This window comes from Schistocerca serialis, chromosome 10 (assembly GCF_023864345.2).
Source record: "Schistocerca serialis cubense isolate TAMUIC-IGC-003099 chromosome 10, iqSchSeri2.2, whole genome shotgun sequence".
In the NCBI taxonomy this organism is placed as follows: Eukaryota; Metazoa; Arthropoda; class Insecta; order Orthoptera; family Acrididae; genus Schistocerca; species Schistocerca serialis.
In genome coordinates, this window is record NC_064647.1 from 116,607,197 (window position 1) to 116,626,204 (window position 19,008).

The 19,008-nt window shown below is 41.3% G+C and overlaps 1 protein-coding gene across 1 annotated transcript in view; it reads left to right on the plus strand.

Moving 5' to 3' along the window:
* The window catches only part of LOC126424585 (pecanex-like protein 1), a 273,094-nt gene that overhangs the window by 146,450 nt on the left and 107,636 nt on the right, over window positions 1-19,008 (plus strand). The window contains exons 17-18 of the mRNA XM_050087327.1: window positions 1,697-1,926; window positions 5,253-5,478. Of these exons, the coding sequence (XP_049943284.1) occupies window positions 1,697-1,926; window positions 5,253-5,478 (456 nt within the window). The remainder of the gene's footprint in view (window positions 1-1,696; window positions 1,927-5,252; window positions 5,479-19,008) is intronic.

Sequence of the window (19,008 nt, forward strand, 5' to 3'; positions counted from 1 at the left end):
TCATATATCAACAGTTGCTTGTGCAGTCAACAGTTCCATGTGACTGGAAATGACTTCTGTTCTTACATAATTACAGAGCTATGCCAGTTGACATCTGTCAGTTGTAGCAGTCTAGAACATATTTCAAGTGTAGACAGTATGATGATTTTGAAGTATCAATATGGATTCAGGAAAGACTACAAACACAGATTCCTTTCCTTATACATGATATCTTGCAAACAGTATATGTTGGTGAGCAGGTAGATTGCTAGACATCGCATTCAACGCTGTACCAAATTCTCATATACTAACCAAAATACAATCATATTGAGTATTTTCACAAATGTGTCATTAGCTTGATGAATATTTGAATAATAGAAACAAGTATGCTGTCCTTGGTGACAAACGTTCAGCAAAAATGAGAGCAACATGGGATGTGCTCCAATAAGGAGTAATAGACATGGACAGAAGGTGTACACTGTTATGTCAACATACACAGTTTGATATAGTAACACAGACAATGTGCAGAAGTTACTTCATTGTGATGTCATATACAAAAGTAATTGGATACATTTGCATATACATATTTCTCAAAAGTTTACATTAGAATGAAGGACTTTTTTGTAACTGAAGCTGCGACTTCAAAAGTACATTGAAAATGTAGTAAATGCTGTTGAAAAGACAGACCTTAAATTTTTTCCTTTCATTTCACTGTTTCAATTTTGCCAAGAACAGCCACTAACATGAAAACTGAAACATTTACCTGCTTTAAGAGAAAGTGATGGCAGTGTTTACTGCAGTATTCGTGACACTACACATTGAGTCTAATGGAGTCAAACACAAGTATTTTTTCCCTTCTGCATGCACATTCTTATGCCTTTAAACATTCATTGCTTTGTCAGTGATGAACATTGATGATGTCACACTTGTTTAATATTGTTCTTTATTTATTTTCAACAGTGTTTCAAGTATCAAAAGACTAAATAACAAAGCAAACATGTGCTCTGCTAAGTATTGTAAACATAAAAAGATCAAATTGATTTTGATTTTCTATGACAAATCAACACATGGCCTAATTGAGAGTGACAGTTTTACACTTGATGTATAATTGTAACATGGCACTTGCCCAGATTTGTAAGGTTACATGCTAAACGACTTCATAGCATCAAGTCTAACTGCTGCCTCCCAGGCAGGAATAGTACATAAAGGATTCTTCCCTCTAAAGTGGATTGTGTGGTGCTTTGAAAATTGATGGCAGATTAAAAGTCGGTGCCAAATTGAAACTAAAACCCGGATCTTGCCTTTAATTGGCAATGGTCCGATTGGATGAACTATCCCAACACGACTCACAACCAGCCCTCACAGCTTTAATTCTGCCAGTACCTCGCTCCTGCATTCTAATCTCCACAGAGATTCTAAATATCTTATTAGGATGTGGCTAAGTCATTTCTCTGAAATATCCTCTCCTGCAGGAGTGCTAGTCCAGTCACATGTCCGGGAGAATTTCTGTGAAGTTTGGAAGACAAGAGAGTGGTGTTGGCAGAAATAAAGCAGTGAGGGTAATTCGTGCTTGGATAGCTCACTAAGTACGTGCATTGATTGAAAAATCTTAGAGTCTGGGTTCAAGTTCCACTCTGGAACACACTTTTAATCTGCCAGGGAGCCTGAGGTACAGTATGAGTTTCTGGCCCCTAACATTTGTGTGTAAATTTTGCAGGTCCGCTTTGACCGTCTTGCCTTGGTGGCGCTGCTGGACCGGAACTTGACACTTGCTGAGGCGACGCTGTCTTTCTGCCTGGCAGTCGCTGTGGCCGCCCTGGGTGCACGCGTCCTGCAGCTCGGCTTCTACAGGGACATTTTCGCATTTGTCTTCTGCTTTGTAGTTGCTGGGTGCCAATATTCTTTGTTGAAAAGTGTCCAGCCAGATGCAGCATCACCAACACATGGGTTGGTTATTATTTTAACCTGTGTTTTGTTTATCATACTTTGACATGTACGAGGGGGGTCGAAAAGTTTCTAGTCTGACCAATATGGAATGACAGAAATTTTATAATACCAATTTATTTTTCAATATAATACCCATGTACACCAATACACTTGCAGCATGATGAGATAACTTCTGCAAACCATTCAAATAAAAGTTCTTCTATTTTGAGTCCAACCGAGCGTTCACAGCATCAATAACTGCTTTATCATTGCCCTTTGAGGTATTTTAGTAGGTTTGGGAAAAAGAAAAAAGTCTGATAGAGCGAAATCTGGAGAATATGGCAGATGACGTAACAATTCAAACCCGCAGTCATGCAGAGTTTCCGGTGTTGCGAGGGCTTTGTGTGCTGGTGTGCTGTCCCGATGCAAAAGAACTCTGTACGTTTCTTTCTTTCTCTCTCCTCTCAAATGGTGCAGGAGGGTGCAGTTGTATGATGCATTGATAGTTGCACCCCTTTGCAAGTAATCCACCATAATTACCCCTTCTGCATCCCAGAAGACCGATGCCACCACCTTACCGGCTGATTTTTGCACTTGGAGCTTTTTGAGGGTAGATGCTGAAGGATGTTTCCATTGTTGTGACTCAATTTGTCTCAGGATAGAAGTGGTGAACCCACGTTTCGTCCATTGTCACACACCTTGCAAGAAATCCATCTTCATCTGATTCAATTTGCTGGACGATTTCTTCACATCACAGTACATGTTCCTTTCTCTGATCTGCATTCAAGTCTTTCAGGACCCACTGAGATGATACTTCCCGCATTCCCAAAAAAACCATGACAGCGTCATGAGCACGTCCATGGGAGATTCCAAATGTGGTTTTAATGTGTTGCAATGTTGTTTGATGATCCTGCAAAATCACATAGTGAATTGCAATCACTGTTTTATCAGTGGTAACAGTGACAGGCCTTCCGCTGCTTGGTGCATCTTCCACACTCGTTCTTCCACGTTTGAAGTTGGACACCCAGTTTTTCACTGTTGTATCAGATGCAGCACTGTCGTTAAATTTATTCCGCATGTCCTCCACAATTTCCATGGGCATCATTTCCTTCAAATGAAGATATTCAATCACAGCACTTTTCTTGATTCTCTCAATATTCGCCATTTTGCTTACTCTACAGTATACAACACATCCTAGGGGCAAAAGTAACGAAGCTGGAGCCGCAAAATTTGACTTGCATGCCCACAAAGGGTCGGGTCACCATAACAGTAGGTGGTCATGTTTGTGTGAGACATTACGATAACTGTCTCAGGCTAGGAACTTTTCAACCGCTCCGCCCCCCCCCCCCCCCCCCCCCCCCCCCCCCCCCCGCACCCCCCCCCCCTCTCCCCGCACACACAACACACACACACACACACACACACACACACACACACACACACACACATACACAATCATTGAACTATCAGCACTGATCTGTGTTAAGTGACATTGTTGCTATTGGAGACATTAACACGGCAGTTTGATAGGCGTTTAAACAAGAATTAGGACATTGCTAGCTTTCCGATAAATCCTTCTTCTACTCTGTCCGCAGGAGAAGGTTTCATATGAAAGCTGACAACATTCTGGCATTGTTTATATGCCCGTCAGTTGCCCAGCACCTCAACAGTTCACTGAGTTGTTACCTTTACTCCTTAAATTACGTATTGAAAGTGTAATTTGTTTAAACTTAGTTGTGTATGTAGGTCGCTGAGTCTTGAATGTTTCTTTTAACTCTTTATAAGAAAGCTGTCTTAATGTTATTGGTTCCAGAATATAATTTCTTGAGGTCAGCTGCACTGCTACTGCGTCCTATATGAGCACTTTCCATTTATCTTAGAACTCCTTATGTAAGTGAAGGAACAAAGTGCTGCAGTGGTCAAAACATAAGATTTGTGTTTAAGAATAGTGTTGTTTAAAACCTAATGTACCTCTTCTGGTGTTGATTTACTATGCTTTCCCCCTATATATTTTGGTAAATGTTTTTTTTTCTTTTTTTTTTTTTTTTAAAAAAAAACAAGGCACATTTCACTTCTTCTTTCCTGTTCACACGAGGCCGAACATCAACACATCACTTTGCTGTAATTAAGGAACTAGCAGTGGTAAAGTTTATTAATGACTGAAGAAAGCTTCATAACACATGTTCTTAATAAAATTTACATGGTAAACTGCTCGGAAATGAAGTAAAAGGTAAAGTGTTGTCCAAACATTTGAAAACATTAACATTTGTTTCTTGGAAAAGATATGAATATACATACACTTTAGACAATATTTAGAAGGCAACACTGTGAACATATACCCCCTTACCCATTCTTTGATAAGTTCTGGTGATGAAATATTTACTGTTGATAAACATTTGTGTTACTTGGCTGGAAAACTATGTACAACGGGATGGTATAAAGTTCACAATGTAAGATAACTGACTGCATTCTGTGATTGAAATTTGTGTATAACTGACCATTCTTTGTATCTACCAATAAGAATAAATTATTTTCCTTGATGCAGTTAGCAGAACAAGGTCCATATATGCCTGTTAAAATTCAGAGGTCAGCTTTCCTGAGTTGTGGATGTTAAAAAGACATTCTTGCTTTCCATCTTACGAGATTAAACTTATTGAGAAATCCTTCGGCCAACTTTTCCATTAGATACTTGCAAACACAGAAACACTATTTTGTGTCAGTTTTCTTTTTGTAGTTAAGGAATACAGTTTCGTGTGTGAATGTGTTATTTTATTTACACTCTATCAGTTGTACACCTACATATAATCCTGCCAGATGTATCTACATGCCACTGACACTTTATCACATTTTTTGTGTTGGCATTCCAGTTACCATGTGGGATATAGGCAACCAATGCAACCACATGTATAGTCACATTCAGTGGTATTATTGATGGCAACTTCTGATTTTTCATTAGCAATCTGCACAGTTGCCTGCATGGCCTTAACCACAGGGTTACCAGACTAATGCACCAGCTACTTATAAAAATTAATACTTGTGCAAAGAAAACTTCTCTTTCAGTTTTGTCAAAAACTTCTATATGTCAAGTTCAACATGGAAATTCATCAAAATTTTAAGAATCCATGTTTAATTAAGGTTTAGGGCGAGTGATAAAGAAGTTCCCCCCCCACCATCACCCCCTTACGGTCAAGGATGTGACCTATATTGAGGTGCAGCTTATATTTGTATTATACCTTAATTTCATTTTTACAAGCACAAAAGAAAAATATGTCTTTATGATATTTGTAAATAACTGTAAACACACTATAGATTCCAGTTCTTCTTATCAGTATTTCCTGCATTTGCAGCTTCAACCGCATCGTGGCCCTATCACGACCCGTGTACTTCTGCCTGCTATCGAGCCTGGTGCTAATTGCACACTTCTCTGTAGAGTCCGGCCACTCTGATCCGACACCACATACTGTCTACGGTGTGACATTTTCTGCACGGCAGCTTGCACTGATGGCGAGGGAGGTGATGTTGAATTCATTGCTGCTCCTGCCTCTCGCCTTCAGTCTGGGTCTACTGCCACAGGTAGGTGCAACACAAACAGAATCAGATGTCACAGAAACATCTTGTGTCAACTGTGTTTGTGCATGCAATTTCCCTGTCTCTCTCCACCTTTATTTGTACACTTCTGCTGTGTATGATCTTCAGTGGATGTTTATAACTAATACTTACTTCTTATGGAATGCAAGTGAGTATTCAAAGTGCAGCATTACGTCTGGCTTTTGAATTGTGGTTTGCTTTTTATGAAAGTTCTGTGAACAACAATTTCTACCCATGTGCAGGCCGAATTAACACTCAGTGTTTGAAATATGGTAGAATAATTTTATTTTTGTCGCAGGTTAATGTGTTGTAAGAATAAAGCAGATACCCTGTATTTCATTTTATGTCTCATGTTAATCACTGTTTAATCTTAGAAAATTCATTTTGATAAATTTACAGAGATGATATGTATATCTGTCCTCTCCATCCCCTTTTGTCAAGAAGGGGTGGGGTGCGTATCTCCAAGATACTGTAGGTGCAACCACATCAGAGGAGTAACTGTAGAGAGTCCAGACAAACAGGTGCTTCCTGAAGAGGGGCAGGAACCTTTTCATTAGTTGCAGGGGCAACAGCCTGGATGATTTACTGTTCTGGCCTTGTAACACTAACCAAAACGGCCTTGCTGTGCTGGTACTGCGAATGGCTGAAAGCAAGGGGAAACTGCAGCCGTAATTTTTCCTGAGGGCATCCAGCTCAACGATTGATTAACACCCACTTGAGTAAAATAGCCCCCCCCCCCCCCCCCCCTTTTCAGATCTCTGGTGGGGACTACTCAGGAGGATGTAGTCATTAGGAGAAACAAAACTGGTATTCTATGAATCAGAGAGTGGAATGTTAGATTCCTTAATCGGGCAGGTAGGTTAGAAAGTTTAAAAATGGAAGTGGGTAGGTTGAAGTTATATATATATGTAGGAATTAGTGAAGTTCGGTGGCAGGAAGAACAGGACTTTTGGTCAGGTGAATAAAGGGTCATAAATTCAAAGTCACATAGGGGTAATGCAGGGTGGGTTTAATAATGAATAAGAAAATACAGTGTGTACATAAAGTCTGGGAACAATTTCAGTTATTTATTGCACAAGAACTAAACATTGTACAGATATCATATGTATTGCATTTTGAAGAGAAACTCAGATTTTTTTTTTTTTTTTGCAAACATTCAATATACAAACCGTGAGTGACCTGACAGACATCATTATGGTAATCAAATTGTTGTCATACCTGTCCCAGCATGGCATCGTCAACTGTGGCAGTCGCTTCCTGTATTCTCTCCCAAAAGCTCTGCTACATCACATGGTGGAGGTGGTACATACATCAGATCTTTAATGTGACCCCACAGAAAAAAGTCACAAGGAGTGAGATCTGGTGATTGGGGAACTCCAACACACAACACAGAAAGCTCGCTCCACACCTGAAAACGCCACGTTTGTGACTTGCGCTATTGGCAAATTACCAAACTATGCTGTGACGGTCAGGGTTTCTCTTTAAAATGACATATTTGTAATATCTGTACAGTGTTTGCTTCTTATGCAATAAGTAATTGAAAGTGTTCCTGGATTTTATGTACACCCTGTAGGAATACAGGTAAGCTACTGTGAACAGCATAGTGAACACATTATCATCATCAGTCTTGAGACAAAGCCAACACCTACCACAGTAGTAAAAGTCTTATGCCAGCTAGTTCCACAGATGATGAAGAAATTGAAAGAACGTATGATGATATGAAAGAAATTATTCAGATATTTCAGGGAGAAGGAAGTTTATTGTGATGGATACTGGAATTTGGTAGCAGGAAGAAGAGGAAAAGGAAAAATAGAAGGAGAATATGACTGGGGGAAAGGAATGAAAGAGGAAGGCACCTAGTAGAATTTTGGACAAAGCATAGTTTAGTTATCACTGATGCTTAGTTTAAGAATCATGAAAGAAAGTTGTATATGTGGAGAAGACCAGGACACTGTGGAAGGTTTCAGCTTGATTATATTATAGTAAGATTTCAGAACCAGACTTGTGCAGGCACAGATGTGGGCTCTGACCACAATTTATTGTGATGTATATACGCAGATGGAAGTGACAAATGAAAATTTGTACCGAGGCCAGGATTCAAACCCGTGTCTCCTGCCCACCAGGCAGATGCACTAACCAATATGCCACCCTGGCACAATTGTGTAGCATAACTACACACTCCTCAGTGCAAATAGTGGGACCATATAGTTTCATTTGATTAAAGCACCTTTGCCCGGGTTTTGGGCAGGATCCCTCATTTTGTTCGATGCTGAGGTAGCTATTCCAACACAGTTGAAGAACTTCTGCAATGCTGTTTCAGTTTAGGTGGGAATACCGAGTGGACCAAGGCATGAGTTAGAATTTGGATTGAGAAGGGAGGCATGCTTGGGTAGTTTGTACAGTTGTGCAAAGCCACTGTGCCAGGGTGGTGTAATGGTTAGTGCATGGGCCTAGTGAGCGTGAGACCGGGTGCAAAGCCCAGCCTTTGTACAAATTTTCATTTTTCACTTCAGTCTTTATAAAAACAAAGATGATGTGACTTACCATACGAAAGCGCTGGCAGGTCGATAGAAACACAAACAAACACATACATACACACAAAATTCTAGCTTTCGCAACCAATGGTTGCTTCGTCAGGAAAGAGGGAAGGAAAAAAAGAGAAAATATAAATGGATGCTTTGAACAGCCGGCATGGATGCGGGAGAGGAAAGATTGAGGACTTTTATTAAGGATAGGAGTTGACGGGTGTGTTCATTGGCTGAGGTGATGTGTAGGCGAAGGATTAGGTGGGTGAGGGCAATGGATTGTTCAGTTTGGAACTGGTATAGGGACTGATGGAAAGAAGTGGTACAGCCAGAGACGGGAACTTTAAGTGTGAGGCCTTTGGGGGTAATGCCAAATGTCAGACAAGCCTGAGAAAATAAAATATGGGAGCGTAATCTGGCTAGGGCGAAGGCATGTTTGCGGAGGGAATGGAAATAAAACTTAATGGGGTTGTTGTGGGGGTGTTGTGAGGGTGACATGGTATTAGAAGGTAGAAAGTGTAACATGAGGCTGAAATGAAAATGAAAAAAATGTATATATGGGAAGAGATAAAGGTGAACTAGAAAGCAACTGGAGATCTGTTGTGAAAAAAGGCGAAAAAGTGTTGGTTAAAACTGGGCTGTGTTGATCCAGTGGTGAACTTGGGTTGGTAGACAACGATGTGCATAAAGGTTAGGTGGTTGTGTTGCCGCCAAAACACGTTAAAGGGTGGAGAAATTCGGGAAAATTGCGAAAAAAACTACGTGTAAATGTATTAAAAGGAGTGGCTTTGTGGTGGCAGATTATGAGAATGAGGCTAACAATTGTCTGACGAAGAAATAATGACGTTAAAACCTGTGGGAAGCGGCTAAAAATGATCAATGGTGTGTGAAAAAATGGAAATTGAAATAAAGCGAAAGTTATTAGAACTAGCCGAAATGGTTGTTTAATAGGTGAAAGGAACTGTTTGTGAACTAGAAACGGTGGATTTTATAGTGGTGGTAGTGCTGAAAGCGGAAAAAAAAATTTTTTTGGTTATGGTTTGGAAGTGGGTTACGTATTATTACGTATTTCGTATTACTGAGTATATATCGGCGGGATAAAATTGTATAGTAGATTACGGTAAAAAGGAGAAGGTGAATACAAAGTGAAACTACTGGCAAAAAACAGAAAGAGAAAAGAAGACGACAGAAAAGATTTCGAAATGCAACAGTGACAATAACAAACGTAATTGTTGGGTTCAAATTAATGATATGAATATAATAGGGAAACATTCCACGTGGGAAAAATATATTTAAAAACAAAGATGATGTGACTTACCATACGAAAGTGCTGGCAGGTCGATACAAACACATACATACACACAAAATTCTAGCTTTCGCAACCAATGGTTGCTTCGTCTTTCCAGCCACAGACACTGTCACAGACACAGACAGTGTCTGTATATGTGTGTGTGTGCGCGAGTGTATACCCGTCCTTTTTTCCCCCCTAAGGTAAGTCTTTCCGCTCCCGGGATTGGAATGACTCCTTACCCTCTCCCTTAAAACCCACATCCTTTCGTCTTTACCTCTCCTTCCTTCTTTCCTGATGAGGCAACAGTTTGTTGCGAAAGCTTGAATTTTGTGTGTATGTTTGTGTTTGTTTGTGTGTCTGTCGACCTGCCAGCACTTTCATTTGGTAAGTCACATCATCTTTGTTTTTAGATACATTTTTCCTACGTGGAATGTTTCCCTATATATATATATATATATATATATATATCCTGTGCAAGCTTTTTCATCTCTCAGTACCTACTGCAACCTACATCCTTCTGAATCTGCTTAGTGTATTCATCTCGTGGTCTCCCTCTACGATTTTTACCCTCCACGCTGCCCTCCAATACTAAATTGGTGATCCCTTGATGCCTCAGAACATGCCCTACCAACCGATCCCTTCTTCTGGTCAAGTTGTGCCACAAACTTCTCTTCTCCCCAATCCTATTCAATACTTCCTCATTAGTTACATGATCTACCCATCTAATCTTCAGCATTCTTCTGTAGCACCACATTTCGAAAGCTTCTATTCTCTTCTTGTCTAAACTATTTATCGTCCATGTTTCACTTCCATACATGGCTACACTCCATACGAATACTTTCAGAAATGACTTCCTGACACTTAAATCAATACTGGATGTTAACAAATTTCTCTTCTTCAGAAACGCTTTCCTTGCCATTGCCAGTCTACATTTTATATCCTCTCTACTTCGACCATCATCAGTTATTTTGCTCCCCAAATAGCAAAACTCCTTTACTACTTTAAGTGTCTCATTTCCTAATCTAATTCCCTCAGCATCACCCGACTTAATTAGACTACATTCCATTATCCTTGTTTTGCTTTTGTTGATGTTCATCTTATATCCTCCTTTCAAGACACTGTCCATTCCATTCAACTGCTCCTCCAAGTCCTCTGCCGTCTCTGACAGAATTACAATGTCATCGGCGAACCTCAAAGTTTTTATTTCTTCTCCATGAATTTTAATACCTACTCCGAATTTTTCTTTTGTCTCCTTTACTGCTTGCTCAATATACAGATTGAACAACATCGGGGAGAGGCTACAACCCTGTCTTACTCCCTTCCCAACCACTGCTTCCCTTTCATGTCCCCGACTCTTATAACTGCCATCTGGTTTCTGTACAAATTGTAAATAGCCTTTCGCTCCCTGTATTTTACCCCTGCCACCTTTAGAATTTGAAAGAGAGTATTCCAGTCAACATTGTCAAAAGCTTTCTCTAAGTCTACAAATGCTAGAAACGTAGGTTTGCCTTTCCTTAATCTTTCTTCTAAGATAAGTCGTAAGGTCAGTATTGCCTCACGTGTTCCAGTGTTTCTACGGAATCCAAACTGATCTTCCCCGAGGTTGGCTTCTACTAGTTTTTCCATTCGTCTGTAAAGAATTCGTGTTAGTATTTTGCAGCTGTGACTTATTAAGCTGATAGTTCGGTAATTTTCACATCTGTCAACACCTGCTTTCTTTGGGATTGGAATTATTATATTCTTCTTGAAGTCTGAGGGTATTTCGCCTGTTTCATACATCTTGCTCACCAGATGGTAGAGTTTTGTCAGGACTGGCTCTCCCACGGCCGTCAGTAGTTCCAATGGAATATTGTCTACTCCGAGGGCCTTGTTTCGACTCAGGTCTTTCAGTGCTCTGTCAAACTCTTCACGCAGTATCGTATCTCCCATTTCATCTTCATCTACATCCTCTTCCATTTCCATAATATTGTCCTCAAGTACATCGCCCTTGTATAGACCCTCTATATACTCCTTCCACCTTTCTGCTTTCCCTTCTTTGCTTAGCACTGGGTTTCCATCTGAGCTCTTGATATTCATACAAGTCGTTCTCTTATCTCCAAAGGTCTCTTTAATTTTCCTGTAGGCGGTATCTATCTTACCCCTAGTGAGATAGGCCTCTACATCCTTACATTTGTCCTCTAGCCATCCCTGCTTAGCCATTTTGCACTTCCTGTCGATCTCATTTTTGAGACGTTTGTATTCCTTTTTGCCTGTTTCACTTACTGCATTTTTATATTTTCTCCTTTCATCAATTAAATTCAATATTTCTTCTGTTACCCAAGGATTTCTACTAGCCCTCGTCTTTTTACCTACTTGATCCTCTGCTGCCTTCACTACTTCATCCCTCAAAGCTACCCATTCTTCTTCTACTGTATTTATTTCCCCCATTCCTGTCAATTGCTCCCTTATGCTCTCCCTGAATCTCTGTACAACCTCTGGTTCTTTTAGTTTATCCAGGTCCCATCTCCTTAAATTCCCACCTTTTTGCAGTTTCTTCAGTTTTAATCTACAGGTCATAACCAATAGATTGTGGTCAGAGTCCACATCTGCCCCTGGAAATGTCTTACAATTTAAAACCTGGTTCCTAAATCTCTGTCTTACCATTATATAATCTATCTGATACCTTTTAGTATCTCCAGGGTTCTTCCATGTATACAACCTTCTTTCATGATTCTTAAACCAAGTGTTAGTTATGATTATGTTGTGCTCTGTGCAAAATTCTACCAGGCGGCTTCCTCTTTCATTTCTGTCCCCCAATCCATATTCACCTACTATGTTTCCTTCTCTCCCTTTTCCTACACTCGAATTCCAGTCACCCATGACTATTAAATTTTCGTCTCCCTTCACAATCTGAATAATTTCTTTTATTTCATCATACATTTCTTCAATTTCTTCGTCATCTGCAGAGCTAGTTGGCATATAAACTTGTACTACTGTAGTAGGTGTGGGCTTCGTATCTATCTTGGCCACAATAATGCGTTCACTATGCTGTTTGTAGTAGCTTACCCGCATTCCTGTAATGTGTAATGTATCAGCTATGAAATGTAGATTAAAAGTTAAGAAATTACAAAAAGGAAGGAAATTAGGGAGGTGAGGCCTGGCTAAGTTGAAAAATCGAGAGATTGAAAGTTTTGTAGGGAGCATTAGGCAGTAGTTGGCTGGAACAGGAGAAAAGAACACAGAAGAAGATGAATGTGGGCAGCATTGAGAGATGAAATAGCGAAGCCAACAGAAGATCAAATAGTTAAAAAGACTTGATGAGAGGAGAAAATATAAAACTGCTGCAAATGAAGCATGCAAAAGCAAGCACACGAATGGCTAGAGGACAAACGGAAGTCTGTAGAAGAATGTGCAGCTGTGGGAGATTTAGATACCACCTATAGGAAAATTAATAGAAGCCTTTGGAGAAAAGGAAAGCTATGACTATGAAGAGCTCAGAGAAAAAACCAGTACTAAGCAAACAGGGGAAAGCCAAAAGCTGGGAGGAATATATGGAGGGTCTGTGCAAGGGAAATGAACTTGAAGGCCATATTATAGAAAGGGAAGAGGATGTAGAAAATCCAGGGTGGAATAACAGCAATATTAAAAGGATAGCCGGCCTGTGTGGCTGAGCAGTTCTAAGCGCTTCAGTCTGGAACCGCGCGACCGCTACGGTTGCAGGTTCGAATCCTGCCTCGGGCACGGATGTATGTGATGTCCTTAGGTTAGTTAGATTTGAGTAGTTCTAAGTTCTAGGGAACTTATGACCTCAGATGTTAAGTCCCATAGTGCTCAGAGCCATTTGAGCCATTAAAAGGATAGATTGTTACCACATAAAGGATGCATTGCATCACAGACAGGAACAGTGAAAATAAATTTTAGAAATATTCCTGGTTTTGGACAAAGATTTCCTTCAGAAATAAAAACTTATACAACAACCACCACCACCACCACCACCTCACACACACACACACACACACACACACACACACACACACACACACACGGTCCCTTTCTCCAGGCACTGAGACCTGACTGTACCCAGATACAGTGGCTGTGGTATGAGCACTCGGTAAAGCATGATATTTCATTGAGCATTGCAGTGTGACACAGTTTCCTCTGTTACTTGGTGTGGCATTTTTTGGTTGGTATGATTTTCTTCACTTTGGCAGAATTGTGGACTCACTGCTGCTTATCCTCTGCTAATACCTATGTGAAGTAATGAAAGTTCACAGGTCCAGTGGCTGTTTGCACAAAAAGAGGCTGTGTAGCAATCTGTTGCCACAAGCCTTAATTATGAACGGGAATCACACGAGAGAAAGATGAGATTTCTCATTGTCTATCAATTGATCATATAATCAACTGGTACTGCAAAACTGCTGTGGAATGGCATTACAACACCATGCAGGAAGAGTTTAAGGGTTTAGTGCATTATAGAGGAGCAAAATATTATAACAATTGACAGACAATTTGTAAGGGATTCATTGTTATGTACATCAAGCAGCACTCTGTTCTAAATTTGTAGGCACGGAGCACATGTTGAAGTTTCTGTATGAACATTAAATTTTCTTAAGTCGAATGAACTATTACTGTGTTAGTTGCACCAGTTTTTGATTGAACTGAATAAGGAGTATGGATCCATTATATATTACTGCGAAGTATAACAACAATAGAAATTTGTGGGTGGAGCAATACGTAAAACAAAGTAATGGTAACCATTCAGCTATAGCAAACCAGTGCTTGGAACACAGAAACAGATAACAGAAAACAGCATCCACACAAACTTTTCAACACTAGCTCTTTCTCTAACAGCAGTACACACACAACCACACACACACCCAAAGGCACTCTCCCGTGGCCGCAGCAAGACTAACTATTGGTACCCGATAATTGAAAGTGGTTGCCTGAGCTGATGGTGGTGGGGAGGGGGTAGTGGACAGCCACACAGCTAGATGAAGAGTGTGAAGAGGGTACAGCAGAAAGAGCTGTAGGAAGAAGGAGAGGGTGGGGACTGAAGGGGAAACAAGAGGAGGGTGAAAAGGAGAGAATGTTAATGTGAAGTGGGATAGAAGGGAAAGGGTTTGAAAAGGGGCGGGAGGGGAGGGAGGGAGAGGATGTGTTGCAGATACAATTCCCATCTTTGTAGTTCAGAGAAACTTGTGCTGGAAGGGAGCACCCAAATGGCGCTTGCAGTAAATCTGCTGTTGACATCATCTGCACTGAGATCTGCAGCATATTCGGCAACTAGAATTCTGTACAGTACTTGCAGCATAGCTGATATACAATGTGTCTGCTTTCACACATGGTCCTGTCTTTTATTGGGTGGAAAATAACTGTGACTGGACTGCGGCAGGAGGTGACGGGTTAGTGTACGAGACTGGTCTTGCACCTGGGCCAACCTCGAGGGAATGACCCGAGGATACAAGATTGGAAGTAGGATTGGAATAAGGATTTGACAATGGTATTGTGAAGGTCAGGTGGGTGGTGGAGGTCTACTTCGCGGGGTGCGGGAAGGACTTTGGGTAGGATGTCTGTCATCTCTGGGCACAGCGAGAGGTAGTCGAAGGCTTTGTGGAGGATGTGGTTGAGCTCTTCGGGGGCAGGGTATACTGGGTGATCAGAGGAGTGCTGGTCAGTCGCTGGTTGACAGGTTTACTGGTGTCAGAGGAGCAGATGGCATGGGATATTTGTTTATGAATGAAGCTGTATAGGATATTGTTTGTCAGCAAACACTGTGGTAAGGTGATTGGTATATTTTGACAACTCTTGCATTCCACTGCAGATTTGATGTCCTCGGGTGGAGAGGCTGTAAGGAAGAGACTTTCTGCCATGGGAAGAGTGACAGCTGTCAAAGTGGAGGTACCGTTGGTGGTTGGTGTGCTTGTTATGAACAGACAAACCATCTTAGAGGTGGAGATCGATATCTAGGAAGATGATGAGTTGAGACAAACCAGGTGAAGTGAGTTGGGAATAGGTGTTCATGAAATGGAATACAGAGGAATGACTGCCCTTGCCAAGAGTCCAAGTCATGAAAATGTCACCAGTGAATCTGAAACCAAACAAGAGGTAGATTAGATAGGAAGGATGGATCCAGATGGCTCATAAATAAGCTGACATAGGATGGTGCAATGTGAGTATCTGTGACAGAACCATGGATTTATTTGTAGATATCACCTTTAAAAGTGAAATAATTGTGGGTCAGGGTGTGGTTGGCTAGGAGGTTAGGAAAGAGGTGAAGGGTTTGGTACAAGGAAGAGGTTGGAAAAGATGGTGGTCAATGGTTGCGAGGCTGCATCCACGTTGACCAACAAGGGGTCTGTGGTAATGGGACGAGCTGTGGAGAAGCACAGTTGGGTGGTCTTTGTCAACAAAGATGAGGTTCATTCTGTGGGAGTGCTGTACCCAGCCACAAAGGGACAACCATTAGGGAGATCTGTGGGTTTTGGTTTCTGGAGCAGATAAAAGCTATTAGTGCACAGGGTTTCTGGTATGAGGAGGGAGATTGATTCAGGAATCAGGTTTTGAGATGGCCCCAAGGCCTTGAGGAACTGCTTAAGCTCATGTTGGACTTCTGGGATGGGATCATGGTTGTAAGGTTTGTTGCAGAGATGTCAGAAAGTTGGTAGAGACCCTCTGCCACATAGTCACTATATTATATGACCATTGTGAAGGGGCTTTTGTCTGTAGGAGGGATGATACAGTCTGGTTGGTTTTCGGGTTAGGGAGCTATTTGTACCAGAGGAATGATGTTGGACGCAGCGAGGCCTGATTAGAAGTGGGGAACTCCTGAAAGAATACCGGGGGATGACTGGGTGGAAGGGAGGTTAGAACTGTTTTGAGCAATGTTCTGTATGGGATGTTGGTTGGCTATTGTCAGTGGGGCGTGTTGTGGAATGTCCTTTACAAGTCTAGCATGGCTGAAATTAGATTTGGGGCTAAAGGTGAGGCTTTTAGAATGTACTGAGACTTCTACAGGGGACAGAGTTTTGCTAGAAAGATTGACGGTGGATATTATGGATTGACTGCCCATGGAGTAGTGTATTTCATGGATAGTGGAGGGAGTTCTTAGGGATGTAGAAGGCAGAGTACGTCAGCGAGGCATGATCAGGAAGCTATGAGGGGTTGACAGGTGGGTTGGATCGGAGTGGTAGGCTTTTTTTTTGCTATAGGTAGTTCCATGTAGGCACAAGGTAGGAGTAGCTGGGACAGCTTTCTAAGATGGTGCTGGAAAATGCTGTTCCAGGTGGCTAGTGTGAGTTTTGAATGTAGATACAGTAGAGAAGAAGGAAGAGTTAAAATATTAAGGAATAAAGGGCAAGAGAGTTTTTATTACAGTGATGGCATTCAGGAAGTTGTTGTCACAGAGTAAAAGGATTTTGTGAAATGAGTAGAGGCTGTAAAATATGGTTTGAGATTGGACTGTGTGATTATGGAGGACCAGATTGGCAAGGGTTAGGGACTGATGGAATCGGAAAAGATGAAGGTTTTTGCAGCAGGATGGATGACAACCTGAGATGCCAATTTCATTGGGAAGCCCATTAGGTGGAATACCATGTGCCAGATAGGATTTTAAAGAGAGTATGCGTGGCTGGAGTTTTGCAAGGAAAAAGGAGTGTTTTTTGGAGTTGGAAAAGGTAAAATGTGCAGCAATTCATTGTGGGATGATGGGGGGACAAAGGAAGTATTTGAAAATTTGTTTAAAAAAGGTAAAAAATAATGTGAAAATTTATGATTGAAGACAGCTATGTCTGAAGTTCAGAAAATGTTTTAAAGAACCAGGAAGTAATGGATGTGCTCATCAATAACTAACTTTAATCAGAAATTGATATGCATGACAGTGAGAAACCTGAGTGATTGTAAATAAACACACGTGATTGTACAGTGAGACCGTAAAATACACACGTGATTGGCTAACAGTGGGCAGCACAAGTCATTAGAGCAGATTATGTTAAAAACCACACTGCAGTTTAATGCTCAAAAAGAAGGGGTGTTGCAGTGAGAGCAGGGAGTTGTAGCATGGCATTATTTAGTATAGTAGGCTGTTACTATCGCGGACGTTCAAATGGCATGTTAGTGGGTGGCTAGTGTGAGTTTTGAATGTAGATACAATAGAGAAGAAGGAAGAATTGAAATATTAAGGAATAAACAATGGATAACTAGTTGTAGATGAGTAAAGACAGACATTAACAAAGATAAAAGGATATGGGAAGGAATAGAGCCGAATTGGCAATCTGTACAATAATTGAAAGTCCTGGACAAAGCAATATGTAAACTAAGGGAAAGGCAACCACTCATTTGTAGCAAATTGATGGATGGGGCACAGAAACACACAACAGAAATCATCATTCACACTAGCTTTCGATCATTAACTCTTTTTTTCTAGCAATAGTACACACATTCACGTACACACAATGCCACACACACCCAAATGCACACTACTGTGGCAAAGGCAAGACTGATTATCGATGCTCAGTTATTGAAAGCAGTAGGATGAACTGATGAAAGGAGGAAGTGGCAGGGAAGGATGAAAGAGGGGTAGCAGAAACGAGGCAGGTCTCTGGACAGATAACTCCGTGCTCGCACAGCAAAACGGAAAGAGCGTGGAGGGCACAGCTAAGAGTTGTAAGGAGAGGGAGGGGGATAAACTGAAGGGGGAAAAGGATAGCAGTGGAAGGAGAGAAAGATGCAGATGAAGAGGGAGAAGGAGAAGGAAGAGAGAAGGGTAGACTGCCTTACAGCTTGGCTATTTGTGGATGCAGCATCTACAGTGGAAAGCAGAAGTTCTTGAAATATAATGATAACCTTACCAGAGCCTTTAACGGCAGACAGTATCCTATCCAGCTGATTCATAAACAGATTTTCCATGCCAAATATTCTTCTGACACCAGTAGAACTGTTAACCAGCAATCGACCAGCACTGAGCTGTGCAAATGGGAATTCTCTCTCCAACACACCCAGTGCTCTCACAATCCCCCTGGCCTAAACCTCCACTAACCTGTTTCCACTCCCCCACCATGCCTTTTCCGTTCTCTCTCCTGTCCACACCACTTCATCTCTGCCAAGATTGTACACTGCCTTCTCCCACCACTCCTGCCCCCATGCAGGCATTCTCTCCCTCTCCACCCCCCCCCCCCCCCCACCTACCTCTACCCCTTTTCAGCATCCCTTTTATCTCTCTTTCCACCCATCCTTTCTCTCCTGTTCCCCCTTCCCCTCTTTCCCTTCAGTTTACCCCCTCTCCCTCTCCTAATTACTTTTTGCTGTGCCCTGTGTACTCTTTTCATCTTGTTGTGCAGCTGCGGAGCCATCTGTCCAAAGACCTTCCTCTTTCCTGCTACACCCTTCTTGCATCCTTCCATACTCGCTTCCCACCCCAATCAGCTCAGCTAACTGATTTCAGTTATTAAATATCAATAATTAGTCTTGCAGTGGCCACGGGAGTGTGCATTTGGGTGCCTGTAGGTTTGTTTGTGTGTGTGTGTGTGTGTGTGTGTGTGTGTGTGTGTGTGTGTGTGTGTGTGTGTGTATGAATAGAATTAGTTTAGCTCTTTTACACTAATGCTGCATTAGTTATTATATACCCTATTTTTACTATTAATTTTTTTTGTGGCAAAACAGCATTAATATTACCAAATTTTAAATATGTTACATTGCTTTCATTTTCTCGTATATTGTGTATTG